The 20,041-nt window shown below is 42.9% G+C and overlaps 1 protein-coding gene across 1 annotated transcript in view; it reads left to right on the forward strand.

The window, feature by feature from the left end:
• LOC115082063 (vomeronasal type-2 receptor 26-like) overlaps positions 1-20,041 on the forward strand; it is a 69,058-nt gene that overhangs the window by 18,647 nt on the left and 30,370 nt on the right. Inside the window, exon 5 of the mRNA XM_029586325.1 lies at positions 9,118-9,960. Within this exon, the coding sequence (XP_029442185.1) occupies positions 9,118-9,960 (843 nt within the window). The remainder of the gene's footprint in view (positions 1-9,117; positions 9,961-20,041) is intronic.

Consider the following 20,041-nt stretch of genomic DNA (forward strand, 5'->3'; position numbering starts at 1 on the left):
CTATTGAATAAGGGTATTAATCACCAGGTAGTAGCCATCATTCCTGCAAGCCATCCCCATACCTCTTCTCTTTATTCCTATCCTCCAGGCTTTATGGATACACAGTGTTTATCCCACGCCCCTTTGAAATCCTTCACAGTTTTGGTCTTCACCACTTCCTCCGGGAGGGCATTCCAGGTATCCACCACCCTCTCCATGAAGAAATACTTCCTGACATTGGTTCTGAGTCTTCCTCCCTGGAGTTTTAAATCGTGACCCCTGGTTCTGCTGATTTTTTTTTCCAACGGAAAAGGTTTGTGGTTGACTTTGGATCATTAAAACCTTTCAAATATCTGAACGTCTGTATCATATCACCCCTGCTCCTCCTTTCCTCCAGGGTATACATATTTAGATTCTTCAATCTCTCCTCATAAGTCATTCAATGAAGACCATCCACCTTTTTGGTCGCCCTTCTCTGGATCGCCTCCATCCTGTCTCTGTCCCTTCCGAGATATGGTTTCCAGAACTGAGCACAGTACTCCAGGTAAGGCCTCACCAAGGACCTATACAAGGGGATAATTACTTCACTTTTCTTACTCAATATTCCTCTCTCTATGCAGCCCAGCATTCTTCTGGCTTTATCTATTGCCTTGTGTAACGGCTCACCGCCAGTGCTGCCATGGGTGCCGATCCTCTGCCTCTCGCTCAGGCCTTTTGTGAGTCCCTGATATCCATGGAGTCAGTCAGCCGTTCGTAACTCCTTGGGTTTGGGTCTCAGCAGGCCCTGGCTTTGCTGGGCTTCCGGGTTCTTCTTGTACGGAGTTGGGGGTGAAACAGCCCCCAATCCCCCAAAGATAACACAGAGAGACAGTTTCTTCAAAGCATTTTATAAGGCAATAGATGGATCTATTACATTTACTCCTTCACATCCCCCGCCTCCACCAGTTCTTGGTGGATCAAAACCTAGATAAATGACCCTGCCCCCAAGCACTCCGGCTCCCTTACAACCGGTGCTTGCGCAGAGTTACCTTTCACGTCCCATATGTCTATATTTAAATACCAGACACACCAGGCTCTTCAGAGCCCTCCTCCCCAAATTCCTTTAAGGTGTAAGTTATACCTCTCCCCTTTCTGGCTACTCGGTATCCATATGAGAGCTGGAGGATTCTTCTTCCCCAGAACCTACCTCCATCTCTTCCTCCTCCTGCTTCCCAGAGCTGGCTTTTTCTGGCCATTGCCACCATGTAGGCACGCCCTCTTCCTCTAACTCCATCGGTTTACCTGTGTCTGACTCGTTATCCTCTGAGTCTGCCAGCTGTTCGCCTTCAGGCTCTCCCCACGGGTCAGGTGGTGGCTCTAAGAACCTGGGATTTGTAGTTTTTTCTTGTCCTCAACTGCGCCCTCTGCTGTCTGGCTCTGGTATTACCTGCTGTCTTATGTTGTCTTGTCTGTTCCTGACCCCGGCAGTGCTGCACTGCATCACACACCCCCCCCCCCCCCCCCTTTTTAAAAACCCTGGAACTCTTGGACCCAGGAAGTCCACATTGACATGGTCCCTGTCAGCCCTATGGCAGACCTCAAAGCGGTATGTTTGTAACGCCAGGTACCACCTGGTTAGCCGCGCGTTAGACTCCTTCATAACGTTGAGCCATTTTAACGGTGCATGGTCAGTGACTAGTACAAAGGAGCGCCCGGCTAGATAATACCTTAGTGAGTCTATTGCCCATTTAACCGCCAAGCATTCTTTTTCAATAGTTGCGTATTTCTGTTCGTGCAAGTGCAGCCTTAGACTGAGATATAGTAGAAGGTGCTCCTCACCGTGGTCAATTTGGGAGAGTACTGCCCCCAATCCCGTCCCCGAGGCATCCGTTTGCAATACAAAGGGGAGGGTAAAAAATCCCCAAATCCCAAAAGCTTCCAACGCCTTAAACATTGAGTTCCATTCCAACTGATCAAATGCCTTCTCAGCATCTAAACTCAGGAATATCGATGGAAGATTGTGTTGTTTATTGCTGATCAAAGAAACAGCAATTTTCAGGATATTTGTAGCAGTATTTTGACCAGGTTCAAAGCCAATTTGCTCAGGCCCAATAAGGTCTGGGAGAAACCTCGCCAGCTGATTTGGCCATAATCTTCACCAATAACTTAATATCAAAATTTATAAGTGAGATGGGAGGATACGAGGCAGGAGTAATTAAGTCTTGTCCCTCCTTAGGTATTACCATTATCATAGCAGTATTTTCAGCTAGTGGGAACTCCTGCATATCAATTAGAGTCATTAACATTTTCCCCAGAGACACTACCAACTTTGCTACCGATAATTTGTAGAACTCGGCAGGCAAGCCATCTGGCCCCGGTGTCTTAAGAAGTTCTTAATTTTCTTAACTCTTGGAGTTGAATGGGATGGTTGAGCTGCTTCATCTGAGCCGCATAAGAACATAAGAAATTGCCATGCTGGGTCAGAACAAGGGTCCATCAAGACCAGCATCCTGTTTCCAACAGAGGCCAAACGAGGCCACAAGAACTTGGCAATTATCCAAACACTAAGAAGATCCCATGCTACTAATGCAATTAATAGCAGTTGCTATTCCATAAGTAAACTTGATTAATAGCCATTAATGGACTTCGCCTCCAAGAACTTATCCAAACCTTTTTTGAACCCAGCTATACTAACTGCACTAACCACATCCTCTGGCAACAAATTCAAGAGCTTTATTGTGCATTGAGTGAAAAAGAATTTTCTCCGATTAGTCTTAAATATGCTACTTGCTAACTTCATGGAATGCCCCCTAGTCCTTCTATTATTCGAAAGTGTAAATAACCGAGTCACATCTACTTGTTCAAGACCTCTATCATATCCCCCCTCTGCCATCTCCAAGCTAAACAGCCCTAACCTCTTCAGCCTTTTCTCATAGGGGAGCTGTTCCATCCCCTTTATCATTTTGGTTGCCCTTCTCTGTACCTTCTCCATTGCAACTATATCTTTTTTGAGATGCGGCGACCAGAATTATACACAGTATTCAAGGTGTGGTCTCACCATGGAGCGATACAGAGGCATTATGACATTTTCCGTTTTATTAACCATTCCCTTCCTAATAATTCCTAACATTCTGTTTGCTTTTTTGACTGCTGCAGCACACTGAGCTGACTATTTTAAAGTATTATCCACTATGATGCCTAGATCTTTTTCCTGGGTGGTAGCTCCTAATATGGAACCTAACATCGTGTAACTACAGCAAGGGTTATTTTTCCCTATATGCAACACCTTGCACGTGTCCACATTAAATTTCATCTGCCATTTGGATGCCCAATCTTCCAGTCTTGCAAGGTCCTCCTGCAATGTATCACAGTCTGCTTGTGATTTAACTATTCTGAATAATTTTGAATCATCCACAAATTTGATAACCTCACTCGTCGTATTCCTTTCCAGATCATTTATATATATATATATTGAAAAGCACCGGTCCAAGTACAGATCCCTGAGGCACTCCACTGTTTACCCTTTTCCACTGAGAAAATTGACCATTTAGTCCTGCTCTCTGTTTCCTGTCTTTTAACCGGTTTGTATTCCACAAAAGGACATCGCCTCCTATCCCATAACTTTTTACTTTTCCTAGAAGCCTCTCATGAGGAGCTTTGTCAAATGTCTTCTGAAAATCCAAACCTACTGACTGCAAATACTCCTGAATTTCGATGTCTGAGCCAGGGGTTGCTGTTTAGAGCATTTTGTAGTAATTCCTAAAGATTCAACTAATATCAGGCTCTGAATTCACCAAATGTCCTGCCTCCACTTACAGGGTGGCAATACGAGTGGCTCACCCCCCCCCCCCAACATTTAGTCAGGTTCACCAAGGTTTGTCCCACCTTATTATCATGCTGAAAAAACCTTCCTCTATAATAATTCAGTCCTTTCTTTGCCCTTTGTTGTAACAATGTGTTTTGAGCTACTTGGATGTCAAAGAACTGTCTCCGCTTGTTGACATTGGGGTGCGCATCATACCTTTTTTTGGTGACATAAAGTTTTTCCAAAGCAAAGATTTCTAATGTCAAAGATCGTTTTTCGCCACCACATAAGAAATGCTGTCTCCCCTCAGTACTACCTTTGTGGTTTCCCAAAATAATATTGGCGAGTCTAGATGCGCTTTATTAAAAAGGACATAGTCTTCCCATTTAGCCTGTAGATAAGAGCAAAACTGCTGATCATGATAAAGAAATTTTGGAAAGCGCCAATTGTGATGTAGGGAGTCCAGCCAGAATCCCTCTGTCAAACCAGACAGGTGCATGGTCAGAGATGATCGTCAGCCCAATGCGAGCTTCCAGAACCTTAGAAAAAGTTCCCCTATCCACTAGCAAGTAATCAAGCTGGGATTGGATATTATCATATGTGCCCTTGAAGTGTGTGTAAATTCCCTATCTAGGGGATGTAAAGTACACCAACTGTCTACTAAGTCCAGGGCAGAGCATAGATAGGGCAATCCTCTCTTGGAAGCCAGTGATGACAACTGTGACTGCTGCGATCTATCTAGACTAGTATCCATTACACAATTGAAGTCCCCTCCAACAATAATAGGGGTATTCAGGAGTGGCACCAGAATTTGGACTAGTTTCTGGAAAAACACGTCAGAGTAATTGTTAGGAGCATATATGTTATACAACACCACTGGCTTCCAATATAGGACACCCTCCACGACTACAAAGCGATCTTTCGGATTAGCAGTGATTCATGTATCCTGAACGAGAATTGATTTTCCCACCAAGATCACACTCCAACTTTCTTAGAAGCTGAATGAGCAGCATAGACCTTCCCCATCCACTGCCAACATTACTTCAGATGTTCAGCAGCATCAAGATGTTTCTTGCAAAATCGTGTTATGCACCTGCCAACACTGCAGGGCTGTAGAACTTTGAAATGCTTAGTTACACATCCCAGGCCACACATATTCCAGGTAGCACATTGTGTAGCCGCATCCATTTAATCACACTTACATCTAAGAAATGCATAGTGTACCAAGGCTTAATGAGCTTAAAGTAAAGCCAGGCAAGGCCCCCCCAGCCTAGGCCTTGATCCGAACAAAAAGAAAAAATGAACATTAATCCCAGGGATCTGTATGGGACACATAATCTTTCTAAGCTTTAATGAGTTCTTAGGCCTACCTCCTTTTCCTTCCCCCCTCAACCCTTCCCACACCTCCCTCCTTCTACCCTCCTTTATCCAAAAAACACAATCCCTTGTAACAACTGAAGCTCAACTATGAGCAACAAAGAGGTCACCTGCATCTCACGCAATAGGGCCCCCCACTCCCTACCAAAAGTAACAGTAAAAGCTCTCATCCCCCTCCTCCCTAATCCCTAGAGCCTCCAGTGGATGCTTTGCCAAGACCTAGTAAACCTACTATGTTGTCCAAAAATGAAAATGTTCAACCAGAGCCCAGCTGCAACACGAAGAGGGCTCATTCACTCTATTAAGTGAACACAGGACATCAGGCCATCTTCCCATTCAGGAAACATTACTCATTCATTCTTCTGTTTCTTTCAGTCTGGTGTGAAAGAAAGCTTGAGCCTCTGGCACTGAATCAAAAAAGTGAACTTTGTTGGCATAGGTCACTTTGAGCCTTGCTGGGTACTGGAGCGTGAATCGAATCTGGTACTCCACCAGCTATGAACAAAGCGGCGCGAAGATCAATGGTGGGGGTGGAAGGGAACTAGAACTAAAAAGTTACTAAAGGGCCAAGAGTAACAGATAAGTATGAGAAAAAAAATAAGTGTGGAGGCTTGCTGGGCAGACTGGATGGGCCGTTTGGTCTTCTTCTGCCGACATTTCTATGTTTCTATGTTATGTTTCTATAAGATCCTCCGTTGGGCCGAGACCACTGGTGAATAATCAGGGAAAAACAAAATCTTATGTCCTTCATGATCCAGTGAGCGGTGCTGCCTAAACAAGTGCAGTATTTCTTCATTATGAGAAAAGTTCAAAATTTTTGCCAGGACCGGCCACGGCTTGCTTTGTTCTGCGGGCCAGTTCCCCACCCGGTGTGCCCTCTCGATGCATAGGCCCGAGAGCGTCTCTGGGGAATGTAGAATACGTGGCAGCCACTCCTACAAAAAGGTCCGCAGATCCCGATCCAGTATAGACTCAGGGAGTCCTAATATCCAGATATTACTCTGGCATGAATGGGTTTTCTAGATCTTCTAGGTCTTATGCTTTACCAGCTCTGCTTGGGCTGCTCGCAAGTCATGTTCTAGGGCCTGTAATTGATCTTCCGCTGCATTGATGCGTGTTTCCTTCTCAGTCAAGCATCAAGTATGGTCTGCAAGTAGGGATTGAATTTCATAAAATCGGGAGAGCAGCTTACTCAGTTTATCTTCCATGGCAGCTAGGATCACTGCAGCGAGATTGTTCGCCTCCCCTGATTCCTCCTGCAATGCCACTGGGGATTTTGGCTGAGCCGTGTTCATAATTTCTGTACTCAGGGCCAGGCACACAAGAACACTTAGACTCAACATATGGTATAAGTAAATTTTATTTGGCTTTTTAAAAAGTGTTCCTGGGAGATGCTGTATGGGGAGTGCCCTTTCTCTTTCAAAATAACCAGCATCTCCCTGAATATAGGACGTAGGGATGTGAATCGTTTTAGGACGATTAAAATTATCGTCCGATAATTTTAATATCGTCTTAAACCGTTATGGAACACAATACAATAGAGATTCTAACGATTTATCGTTATAAATCGTTAGAATCGTGAGCCGGCACACTAAAACCCCCTAAAACCCACCCCCGACCCTTTAAATTAAATCCCCCACCCTCCCGAACCCCCCCCAAATGAGTTAAATAACCTGCGGGTCCAGCGGCGGTCCGGAACGGCAGCGGTCCGGAACGGGCTCCTGCTCCTGAATCTTGTTGTCTTCAGCCGGCGCCATTTTCCAAAATGGCGCCGAAAAATGGCGGCGGCCATAGACGAACACGATTGGACGGCAGGAGGTCCTTCCGGACCCCCGCTGGACTTTTGGCAAGTCTCGTGGGGGTCAGGAGGCCCCCCACAAGCTGGCCAAAAGTTCCTGGAGGTCCAGCGGGGGTCAGGGAGCGATTTCCCGCCGCGAATCGTTTTCGTACGGAAAATGGCGCCGGCAGGAGATTGACTGCAGGAGGTTGTTCAGCGAGGCGCCGGAACCCTCGCTGAACGACCTCCTGCAGTCGATCTCCTGCCGGCGCCATTTTCCGTACGAAAACGATTCGCGGCGGGAAATCGCTCCCTGACCCCCGCTGGACCTCCAGGAACTTTTGGCCAGCTTGTGGGGGGCCTCCTGACCCCCACGAGACTTGCCAAAAGTCCAGCGGGGGTCCGGAAGGACCTCCTGCCGTCCAATCGTGTTCGTCTATGGCCGCCGCCATTTTTCGGTGCCATTTTGGAAAATGGCGCCGGCTGAAGACAACAAGATTCAGGAGCAGGAGCCCGTTCCGGACCGCTGCCGTTCCGGACCGCCGCTGGACCCGCAGGTTATTTAACTCATTTGGGGGGGGTTCGGGAGGGTGGGGGATTTAATTTAAAGGGTCGGGGGTGGGTTTTAGGGGGTTTTAATGTGCCGGTTTTGCGATTTTTAGATTTTTCACGATTTTTCACGATATTTTACCCCCCCAAACGGCAACAATACGATTCCCTCCCCCTCCCAGCCGAAATCGATCGTTAAGACGATCGAGGACACGATTCACATCCCTAATAGGACGTGCCCTTACTTTTATAGTCAAACATACAGCACCGCCGAAGTTTCCAGAATGGCATGACTGCCCAAAGACTCATTTACAGAGACACATTATGCTGTTGTCATGACAATCTATCATGTATAGAAAATGCTTGTGAGGATCACTCCCCCACCCTGAGAATTCTTCACCAGCTAAACCTGTCCATCCTCCCACCATAAAAGTTCCTTTATCAACATGGCTTTGATGCCCTTTGTTTCTTCTGATCTTCTCTTGATCCGCTGTATTGTGTAAACAGATAGCAAGTCTGTGTTTTGAATAGAAAATAGGCCTGAATTCCGTTTGCTGGCGCCAGGACTTTAATTAAAACTGTAACCTTTAAAGAGACTTCTTTTCACCTGGCTCCTGTCGTTGAGATAGGCATCTGTAAGACAAAAGCTTCCATCTTGGCTTCATGCGAACCAAGCTTCCCTGTATTGTGGTGCAAATATTGTCATTGATGCCCACCTGGCCTTTAATTATAGGCTTTGCAGAGCCACAAGTTTCCCAACTCTTCTACATTCTTTGAGTCTGAGAGGGTCAGAAAGTCACTATATTTCAACAGTGTCAGTGTGAATCAGCCCTCTGAGGATTCTGGGAATGGCTGAATGAGCCACAGTTCTGAACCAGAGTTATGAATTATATCAGCCGCCATATTAGAAGCCGCACCAATCTTCTGCTTCTTTTTGCAAATTGTTTTTGCTGTCATTTACTGCCTCTACTCGGGCCGCTAGGGAGATCTGCTGATACTCAACTTAAAAGTGATTGCCACATAGTGAGTACAGGTCATTTAGCCATCCCGTGGAGGGTGATGGTCACCGATTATAGGGAATGGGTCCCAGGACCAACTCAGAATGCGTCCGACTGCTCTCACTGCATCCTCATTATTAATTTCATTTGCATACAGAAAGTGGTTTTGAATGTTTTTGCAGAACTTATTTTTTCATTTATACATTTTATTGCAACTGCTGTTAGAAGATTAGATGACTATTTTAAGGGATTTGCTAATGTTCCCTCTAAGGATTGGGTTGTTGTGAGCATAAATTTGATAGGCTTTTTGCATCAAAGAAAGTAGTGCTCACAGGGTAATATAGGAGGTTGTATTGTGTTCTAGAGCTCATAGCAGCAGCAAATTTTCTGGTTCACCACCAACTTCAGCATTCACCTATGCCCCTGTATATCACCTTTGCATGTACTTATTAACTGGAGATCTTGGAAGTGCTATTTTATTTATGCATTTTAATGACATATCTCCTAGGCAGCCAACATAAAAAGAGCAGAAAAATAACATATTTTTAAAGATTTGAATCAATCCTAGAAATAATCTTCTGTTTTTCTGCATACTGTGGTACTTGGGTACAGGTTGATTTAAGTGTAGTTCATCAGAAATATTTTTCTTGCAGATCAGCTATGGATCAACCCTGTCAACGCTAAGTGATAAGTTGCAATTTCCATCCTTCTTACGCACTATACCTGGTAACAAATTCCAGAATATTGCTCTTGCCCAGTTGATTGGGCACTTTGGTTGGACATGGGTAGGGATAATCATTTCAGATGATGATGTGGGGGAGCAAGGCGGCCAAGTAATAAAAAATGGAATTGAGAAGAATGGTGGATGCATTGCATTCATTGAAAAAGTTCATTTGCACTACCCTGTGGAAAAGATTTTCAGAATTATTGATATGATCAAGAAATGTTCTGCAAATGTAATTATTGTGCATAGCCCTGAGGTGCATGTCAAAGTTTTCTTGGAAAATCTTTATATGAAGAATGTAACAGGAAAAGTCCTGATATTTTCTGCCTCATTTACAATTACACCTGGAATTTTCTCAAAACAGACCTGGAAGTTATTCAATGGCTCCATAGGATTATCTCCTCATGCAGGAGATATGCCAGGATTCAAAGACATTCTATACAAACTTCATCCCTCCACCTCTCCTGATGATATATTTATTAAAATATTCTGGGAAAAAGCATTCCACTGCAAATGGCCAAAGATCAATGGAAGTGAATTTATCGTCACCACAAAAGAGGAGGAATCATTGGTACATTGCTCAGGGGAAGAGGACTTGGAGGGACTGGTTGCATCAGTATTTGAATTAAATGATCTGAGCTATAGCTATCACAGTTATCTTGCAGTCTACGCTTTTGCCCATGCATTAAATGCACTGATAACGTGCAAACCTGGGCAAGGACCTTTCATTAATGCAACTTGTGCTAACAGCACTCATTTCCAGCCATGGCAGGTAAGAAGAAATAATTTTTCTATGAAACTGTGAATACTCTGCTGCTTACTCTGAAGAATTTATCTAAAACAATATGAAGTACACAATGGCACACAAGGATGTGCAAAAAGTTTATTTCTCATTTTGTGAAAATGTTTGTAAGAAATCAAGTTTTTTTCTTCCTCACAAAAACTTTCATCTTGGATTTTATTGCAAAAATGTTTGTGTGAGAAGTCAAAATCCAGCAAACGTTTTTGCCATCAAGGAAACTTCCAATACTATACAATATTCAGTATATGATATCATTTAGTAATTGTTCCCTTTGAAGTTTTATGTATTTATATTTATTTATTTATGTAAAAACATTTATATACTGCTACAATTTTACAAATATCAAAACTAAAAAGTTTGCTTTGACATAGCTGCCTCGTGGACTGCCTAGCTTTTTAAAAATATTTTTATTTATTACCGTAAATATCAGCTTTAAAAAAGAATATATAACATATCAATTTAAACATAAATCAATTCAGCAAATACTATAAAAAATGAAAATGCAGAGGTTAATTTTCATAGGGTTTATCCAAGTAACTTTTTGAGATAGCCGGACAAATTCCAAAGTTTACGTTTTCCATACATTTTAGCTGGGTAAGTTATTAAGCAGCTACAATTTAACAGAATAACAAAAGGCAGGGTGCAGAGTGCTCTGGAAACATGACTAAAATTTATCTGGCTAGTGCAGTTATTTAGCACTATCCAGAAAAAATTACAGCTAAGCTTGGTCAAAGAGAAAAAGTCCTAAATTTATCCAGGTGTATTCACCAGAACATTTACTGTACCTGGGTATCTTCCACTGAATATCTGGGTAAGGTTACCTGGGTAACTTATCTGGGACGCTTTCCTACCCCCAGCTTACTCAATATGGACCTCATACAGAGGCTTATCCCGAGTAAGCCAAAGAGTGGGAAAGGTACCTGGGTAACTTTAGCTGGCTATTCAGTGAAATACACCCAAGTAAGTGTACCAGTGATTATACCCAGCTAGTGTTAACAAGGTCAAGTTATCCAGCTATCTTTAGGGCAGTTTTTTTTCCATTCAGACTTACCCAGCTATGTTTATCTGTCTTCTGCTGAATATCGGAGCATATCATATTGAATCTATACAGAGTCTCCCTTCTCTCTCTCTCTCTCCTTCTCCCTGCACCACCTCCCTCTCCCTCTCACCCCCCAGTGTGATAAAAAAGGTTAAGTTAATTGTGCATTGCAATAATTATCATGTGTGTTAGGACCCTAAAGTGATGACAGGAGCTTAGTATTGATTTTCAGAACTAGGCATCTAATTTAGGAGTCTAAGGGCCTCATTTTCCAATATCGCATTGGTATCGCATGTGATACCAAAAAGGGGTGTACCTTATGCTAATAAGCATGTGTATTGCAAATTGCGATAACAGCTATGCAAAACACTCTTAACCCAATTTGGGCTACATTGCCAGTATATATCATAGTTCACAATGTTTCTGGACAGCCTGTTTCAGTATGCTGGAGAGAGAGAGAGAGAGAGAGAGAGAGAGAGAGAGAGAGAGAGAGAGAGAGAGAGAGAGAGAACGAGAACCTTGCTATAGTATTTCCTCCCTAGACAGGTATTTGTATCCCTATGGGAGGCCCACCTAGTAACTCGAGGTGGGGATTAGGTATGAGTGTAGGGGGTTGGGGGTTGGGGGTCACTTTCACATTCAACATGAGACGTACAAACAGAACAGTGGTCTCTTGTGAAGATTTGCTGGCCTTCGGAGTGAGGAAACTCACTCCAAGATGAGATTTGGGCAATGTTCTCTCCACCTAGCTTGTTGTTGCCCAGGTAGAGAGTCCATCAAACTAGGTGGAGAGAACATTGCCCAAATCTCATCTTGGAGTGAGTTTCCTCACTCCGAAGGCCAGCAAATCTTCACAAGAGACCACTGTTCTGTTCGTACATCTCATGTTGAATGTGAAAGTGGCCCCCAACCCCCTACGCTCATACCTAATCCCCACCTCGAGTTACTAGGTGGGCCTCCCATAGGGATACAAATACCTGTCTAGGGAGGAAGCACTACAGCAAGGTGCTCTCTCTCTCTCTTCCCCCCCCCCCCCCCCACATTGGGTTAATAGCACAACTTGCAGAAAGAGTGTTTTGCATAGCTGTTATCGCAATTTGCGATACACATGCTTATTAGTATAAGGTATGCCCCTTTTTGGTATCGCATGCGATACCAATGCGATATTGGAAAATGAGGCCCTAAGGCACCAAAGGAAAAACAAGTAACTGGATGTGCTCAAGCAAAGGAAGGCCTAAGCCTTGTAAGTCCATGTCCAGAGGATAGGCAAGAGGAGGTGTCACTGACAGGCTAGGATCAGAGTCGGCGGCAAGTAGAAGTTGTGGCAAGAAGCGTAGAACTCTGGACACCGAAAGGTCTGTAGTGTAGTCGATCAAGGCAGTGGTCAGGGCACAGAGAAGGCAGGTGTAGTCAAGCGTAGCTGAGGTCCAGAGTTGGAAATAGGCTGAGGAGTAGTCAGGCAAGGCAGTGGTCCGGAGTTGGAGATAGACTGAGGAGTAGTCAGGTGTAGCTGAGGTCCGGGGCTGGAGACGAGCTGAAGGGTAGTCAAACATTTCAATTTGTAATATGTAATTTCAATCTAAGTTGTTTAATTTTAATTTTTATTCTATGTTACTTAAAGTTGCTTAGTTGTTTCTTGTTCTATGTAAAGCCCACGGGCAATTTTTACTGTTCACTGTAAACCGGTTTGATTTGTATCCAATGCAAGAAGATCGGTATATAAAAGCTAAAAATAAATAAATAAACAAAGCAGAGTCGAAATCCAAAGAGTCTGTCTAATACATAGATGACAAAAAATACCAAAAAGAGCACTACTCCAGTTCTGTATATCATATACTAATGTAACAAAAGGAAACCGTCTATGGGATATTTAAATCCATGATAATGCTTCAAGACTAGTATTGAAGATTGAAAAGGATGTTGTTGCTTAATCCATTTAGCCTCAAATTCGCCCATATATAAATTTGCCAGGTCGGGGGCCATAGTGGCCCCCATGGCTGTACAATTAATCTGTTGATAAAATTTCTGTTCAAAGGCAAAAATGTTTTTTGTTAATGCTATTGTTAGTAAATCAGACAGAAAATCAGATGGAATACGGTGTGGGCGAGGACATCGTTCAAAATAAGACTTAGCAATGGTAATGGCTTCACTTTGGGGAATACTGGTATATAGAGCTTCCACATCTAAAGTTACAAAAAAAAAAAAAAAAAAAAATCACTGGAGCCCAGATGGAGGTTTTCTAAAAATGAAACCATTTTTGAGAATCCCGAGATTCCAGGTTCATGGTACAGCCATGGTACAGCCATACTGCCTGGCAAATTTATATATGGGTGAATTCGAGGCTAAATGGATTGAGCAACATCCTTTTCAATCTTCAATACTAGTCTGGAAGAATTACATCCATGATATAGTCATCAATTGGGGTGACACACAATCACGTTTTGATCAATTTTTGATTTGACTGAACTCTTGTAACAGTCATTAGAAATTTACCAGCAATATCCAAAATCAGATAGTTTTTAAAGATATTCTCATTACGAAATCTGACATGGGTCTTTGCACTACTCTTTTTCGCAAATCTGTTTGCAGTACTGCTTTGTTACAGTTTTCCAGTGCTCATCCACGTTCTCTTGAAGAAAGTTTATCCATTAGCAGTTTTTTCATTTGTGAGACTTTGTTCCATGAAAGAAGAATATAAAACTCAAGCTACAGCACTGGACAATAGATTTTTGTCATGAGGATACCCAGCCACATGTATCAGGAGGGCTTATTTAAGGGCCAAATACACACACACAAAGTGGCTTTTTCTCCTGACTTCACAACAGAAAAATTCAGATCGTTTAACATGTGCTGTTCCTTTTTCATCTTCTGCACATCATGTTAAGGCAGCTATATTATAAATTTCGCACATTTTACAATTCCATGAGATCCTTAAAGATCCACCACTTATTTCCTATACCAAAGGCTCCAATTTGAGAGATTTCCTGTTCATTCTGATTCCAGTTCCATAACCCCTGGACACACATTCACTTCTACAGGATCTCACAGATCTTGCGGATCGTGCACTGTATGTTTCATTTCTATGGACATTATGTCATTGTACATTCCATCAGCCAACAGGACGATTACTTTACATCAACACACCACATGCTTCTCGACAGGAGTAATCTAGGTAATTGAATGTCCGTGCAAAAGATTTTATATAGGAAAGACCAAACGCACTTTAAAAGCCCAGATAATTGAGCATAGATCAAATTTTAACAGACAGTACATGACGGCTCCACTGGTGTTTGTTGCGCGCCCAGTCCACGCCCGACCCACACACGGGCCTGCTCACCTCACTATTTCCTCTGCAGGTCATGGGTCGGCTTCCCCAGCGGCAGCCACATGCTCCTCTAGGCCTTGGCATCCCGCGGCAGCGGTCGCCGGGCCTTCCACTGCACACCAGGCCTCATTCCGGAGTTCAGCGTCTCCAATGGCGTTGGCCACGCCCCTATACATGCACGTGCGGACTGCCCGGCCTCTTGTAGGGCCAGGGGCTTGTCCTAGTTCCGCGGCGCACCCTGATTGATGGAACGATATAAGGAAGTCCCTGCCTGCACTTCCTTGCCTTGGCAAATTGGGTCAGCACTGTATGTGTACTAGTTAGCCTCCACACTCATAGTCTTGTTCTAGTCTTATTCCAGTCTTGTTCCACTCTTGTTCCAGCCTCGCTCCAGTATCCTACTGTTCTAGCCTTGTTCCAGCGTCCTTCTGTTCCAGCGTCCTTCTGTTCCTGCGTCTGTCCATCTGTCTTCCCAAGTAGTACCCTCGGACTGTCTCTCTGGTACTGACCTCGGCTTGTTCCTTGACCTTCCTGTCTCCTGCCTGCATCCTGACCTCAGTCTGCCTTTGGACCTCATCTGACCTCCAGAACCTGACCTCTGCCTTGTTGACTATTCCTCGGACTGAACCTCGGATTCTGACCTTGGCTACCATTGACCACGTCTTCTGATTCTGTCTCTGTCCCTTGCCTTGTCATCATCTACGCTGTTTGGGCCTTCCTTGCTTCTCCAGGCCAACAGTGTGAAATCCGACCTCATTCCCTTGCTGTTCATGGGCACGCCTCTACTACCTCTCCAGGAGACCCTGCAAGGCCCACCTAAATCCCAGCGGCTCGGGTCCCTAGGGGCTCCACCTGGGGGGACCTCGAGCTTCCAGTGGTGAAGCTCATCCTAACCGCTGTCTCCCTCTGTGCTCCGCCCCCTGGAGGCAGGTGCTTCCTGGTCCCTACCAGGGAGCCGTTCTCCACTGCTCCAGGACAAGGGTCCACCTCCAAGTGCAACAGTGTTGCATTGCCTAGAAGCATCACATGAATTTGTTCAACTTCAATTTTGCGCTCTGCAAATGTTTACTTCACAATGGTGGGGAGGTGATTTTGATTTGAAACATTTGTGATCTGAACAGAAATGGATATACAGACTGAACACTTTACAACCTATAGGACTGAATTCTGAACTGGACTTCAGTGGGGTTTTTTAAATTGTTTTAAACATTTTTTCTTTACAACGTTCATCTATAATGTTTTTTGTTTGATATTTTATATTGTTTGATTTTGCTTTTTTTGGTGTAATTGTTTTTGGCAATTTTCTTGGCTCTTTCTGTGATTTTGCAAATATTTCCAATGCAATAAAGCACATACCTCATCTACCCAGTCTGTAAACATAAATGTGCATATTTTACAGATGAAATACTCATGACTGTGTGAATAAATATCCGGAATTAAATGCATAGGCAGGTATATTTTAAAGTTTGCACGAATGCTTCTATTCACCAGTTCTTCGATACAACTACCAATTCTCCCAGTCCTTCTCTAATTCACCTAGACTCTAGCACTAAATCCCACTTCATCCTCACCTTCCAACTAAAATCTGCAGGCAACATACAACTCTGATTTCACTTAACAAGTCAAATAGTGTCTGAGGCTCCAGGAGCATGGTGGTGGATTCCTTTTCCCTGGCAGAGAAAAATAAGGTATCAGGGGGTTTGGGGAGGGGAGCGGAAGGAGGGCCAGTGACACATATCATCTCTATGGATGGATGGAGCAAGTTGATCATTCTAATTAGCAGAAAGCAGGACATGGGACTCGGCGAACAATGCCAGCCACTTCTCCAGGTTTATAACAGGTTTGGGGGGTGAGGATAGGATGGCCTGTTTTGGGGGTGGGAGGGGATTGGCTTGCTTGCTCTTTCATTTCTTTTGTTTGTTAGTTAATGACACTGCTACTTAGCTGGATATTGTTTAAAGATTTCTAGTTAAGTAGTGCGTACATATATGGCCGCATGCTGATCTACCCTATTTTATAAACCTCATGTAAACACACATGTATGTAAAGGTATGCATGTATATATAAATAAGTTAACTGGATAAATCTTAAATAGAGCTCCTTATTCAGCTATGTATCTGGCTATCTACTTAGGCCTAGATTCAAATAAAAAATGTATATATGGCACATTTTGAAGACCGGTGGATATACACCAATAACCCTATCTTACAACATATTGTAGCATGGGTATTTGCCAAGTTCTTATGGCCTGGTTTGGCCTCTGTTGGAAACAGGATGCTGGGCTTGATGGACCCTTGGTCTGACCCAGCATGGCAATTTTTTATGTTCTTATCTTTCATAAATGCTGTTATTCGCCCCTGAGGAAGCTACGTGCTTCGTAGTGAAACACCGGCCGCTGTTGGGTTAAGAGTCCAAGATAGTTTTATTCGGGACAGACGGATACATTATAATCTGTTCATTAAAAAAAATTCAATTTTGATAATCAAGCTTTTTTGCTGTCAAGAGCCACAAATGATTAACAGACCGGACGGTTCTACTTTTGGGTAGGAACACGTCGTCAGGCTTCCTGATGCGGCATGTTTAAATTAATATATATATATATATTGTTTTTTACATGGGTGAAATTTCACCCTTTTTGATGGTAGTGATTTGATTGGGGTGACACACAATCACGTTTTGATCAATTTTTTATTTGGCTGAACTCTTGCGACAGTCATTTAAAATTTACCGGCAATATCCAAGATCAACAGATGGCTTTTCTTGATAGTCTCATTACGAAATCTGACATGGGTCTTTGCACTGCTTTTTTTTTTTTTTGCAAATCTGTTTGCAGTACTGCTTTGTTACATTTTTCCAGTGCTCATCCACGTTCTTTTAAAAAAAGTTTACCCATTAGTCAGTTTATTCGTTTGCGGAGAATTTGCTCTATGAAAGAAGAAAATAAAACTCAAGCTACAGCATTGGCCAATAGATTTTTGTCATGAAGATACCCAGCCACATGCATCAGGGGGGCTTATTTCAGGGCCAAATATACACACAGAGTGTGGCTTTTTCTCCTGACTTCACCACAACAACAACAAAATTCAGATAGTTTAACATATGTTGTTCCTTTTTCATCTTTGCAGACCATGTTAAGGCGGCTATATTATGAAATTGGCACATTTTAGAACTCTATGAGATCTTTAAAGATACACCACTTATTTCCTGTACCAAAGGCTCCAATTTGAGAGATTTCCTGTTCATTCTGATTCCAGTCCCATAAACCCTGGACACACATTCACTTCTACAGGATCGCACAGATCTTTCGGATCGTGCACTGTATGTTACATTTTTATGGACATTACGTCATTGTACATTCCATCAGCCAACAGGATGATTACTTTACGTCAACACATTACATGCCTCTCGACAGGAGTAATCTATGCAATTGAATGTCCATGCAAAAACTTTTATATAGGAAAGACCAAACACATTTTAAAAACCCGGATAATTGAGCACAGATCAAATTTTAACAGATAGTGCATGACGTCTCCGCTGGTGTTGCATTGCCTAGAAGCATCACATGAATTTGCTCAGCTTCGATTTTGCACTCTGCAAATGTTTAGTCCACAATGGCGGGGAGGTGATTTCGATCTGAAACTTTTGTGATCTGAACAGAAATGGATATACAGACTGAACACTTTACAACCTATGGGATTGAATTCTGAACTGGACTTCAGTGTTTTTCTTTGAATTGTTTTTATAACATTTTTTCTTTACAATGTTCATCTATAATGTTTTTGGTTTTATTATAAAAAATGTTTTTCTCCTTTTTTCATTGGTGGGTGAAGGTGGGCCTTGAGACAGATATGTCCCATCCTTAGGTGTTGTGGAGCAGGTGATCTTTGGGTTTTGCCACCATGAATGAACTTTGGTAATCATTATCCATTTTGCAATCAGTGATGTCATTTGAACTTTGGATTCCCATTGGTTGTTTCAAAAATTTCTCTGACCATTCAACTCAGCTTTTGCTGAGTTGAATGGTCAGCATTTTTTGAATGGTCAGCATTTTTGAATGGTCAGCATTTTTTTTTAAATTTATATTTTGTTCATTTTTACACAAATTTAACATTTGTACAAATAAAGAAAGTTCTTTTCAGTGTAAAATAGATAATACAAAGAAAAAATTATCACATATCTAATACACCCTCCTCCGCGCCTCCGCTCCCGGACCCCCGTTGGACCCAACCGGAACTTTTGGCCAGCTTGGGGGGGTCAGGAGGCCCCCCCAAGCTGGTCCAACGGGGGTCCCGGAGCAACCTCCTGCTACATGACCTACCTGTCACGTGGTAGGAGTACAAGATGGCGCCGGTGACCATGTGACAGGGGCTGACCAATGGCACGGCAGCCCCTGTGACACAGGCTATCGGCGCCATGAGGGAATCGCAGACGAGTGCAGGGATGGCTTCCTAACTCCCCGCTGGACCACCAGGGAGTTTTGGTTAGTCTTGGGGGGGGATTAAGGAGGGTGAGGGGTTTAAATTTTTATTTAGGGAAACGGTGAACGTATGGACAGACCCTCAACTTATGGAATTCTCCATATGTCCATATTGAACGAAATCGACCCTCAACTTCAACTTATCAACTTATCAACGAAAACTTTTTGTCTGCACATCCCTACTCTTTTTTACATGCAAGAACAATTTTTTGAAAAAAATGCAATGTTTCTGAAAAAAAGAGATTTTCACAGTACACAAATGATGTAGCAGACCGGGTGGCCCATTTAAATAGGGGCTCACCATCAGACTTAGGGAATAGCCCCTGCTATTAATTGCATCAGTAGCATGGGATCTTCTTAGTGTTTGGGTAATTGCCAGGTTCTTATGGCCTGGATTGGCCACTGTTGGAAACAGGATGCTGGGCTTGATGGACCCTTGGTCTCACCCAGCATGGCAATTTCTTATGTTCTTATGTGTATTATAGTAGGCACTAACCATCTGGTACATTAGGATTTTATTTGCTATTGTTTGATTTTGCCTGTTTTGCTCATTGGAAATATTTGAACAAACTAAAACATACACGCATACTTTTGGACTAGACATTTGCAGTATTTTATAAAACATGCAGCTTCTTCCACACAGTACATAAAATAGTAGCATTAATCTTTGTGAGTCCAATATTAAATAGGACATTTAATGGATAAAGTTAGCCAGATAACTTGCCCCGTATATTCAGTGGGATAAACGTCTTGCTTAATATATTTTCTTAAAGTTATCCAGCTACATGTAGCCCTCTAACTTTTAAAACCTAACCGGCTATGTTTGTGTAACCGGATAACTTTCTGCTTTCCTAGCGATCTTTAAAAGATCTCCGGGTAAGTAGTGTTGACAGTCTCAAAATAAAAAAAAACCATCAATGGGCCTGTGACTCTAAAGTATGCTTTCTCCAATATTAAATATAAATTGCTCTGTCTGGCCTAGCGCCTCAAACATTACCAGCCCCCATTCACTCATTTTTCATGTAAAAATGTTCAATGTTGAAACCTCCCTGCACTTTCAACTCCTGTCCACCACAGGCTCAAATGAGTTTGTATCTCCTCCTCCTTTACCTGCTATTAATTAAGTTCACTTAGAGAATAGCCACTGCTATTACTAGCAACGGTAACATGGAATAGACTTAGTTTTTGGGTACTTGCCAGGTTCTTATGG

Source organism: Rhinatrema bivittatum, unplaced genomic scaffold, assembly GCF_901001135.1.
Source record: "Rhinatrema bivittatum unplaced genomic scaffold, aRhiBiv1.1, whole genome shotgun sequence".
Classification (NCBI taxonomy): Eukaryota; Metazoa; Chordata; class Amphibia; order Gymnophiona; family Rhinatrematidae; genus Rhinatrema; species Rhinatrema bivittatum.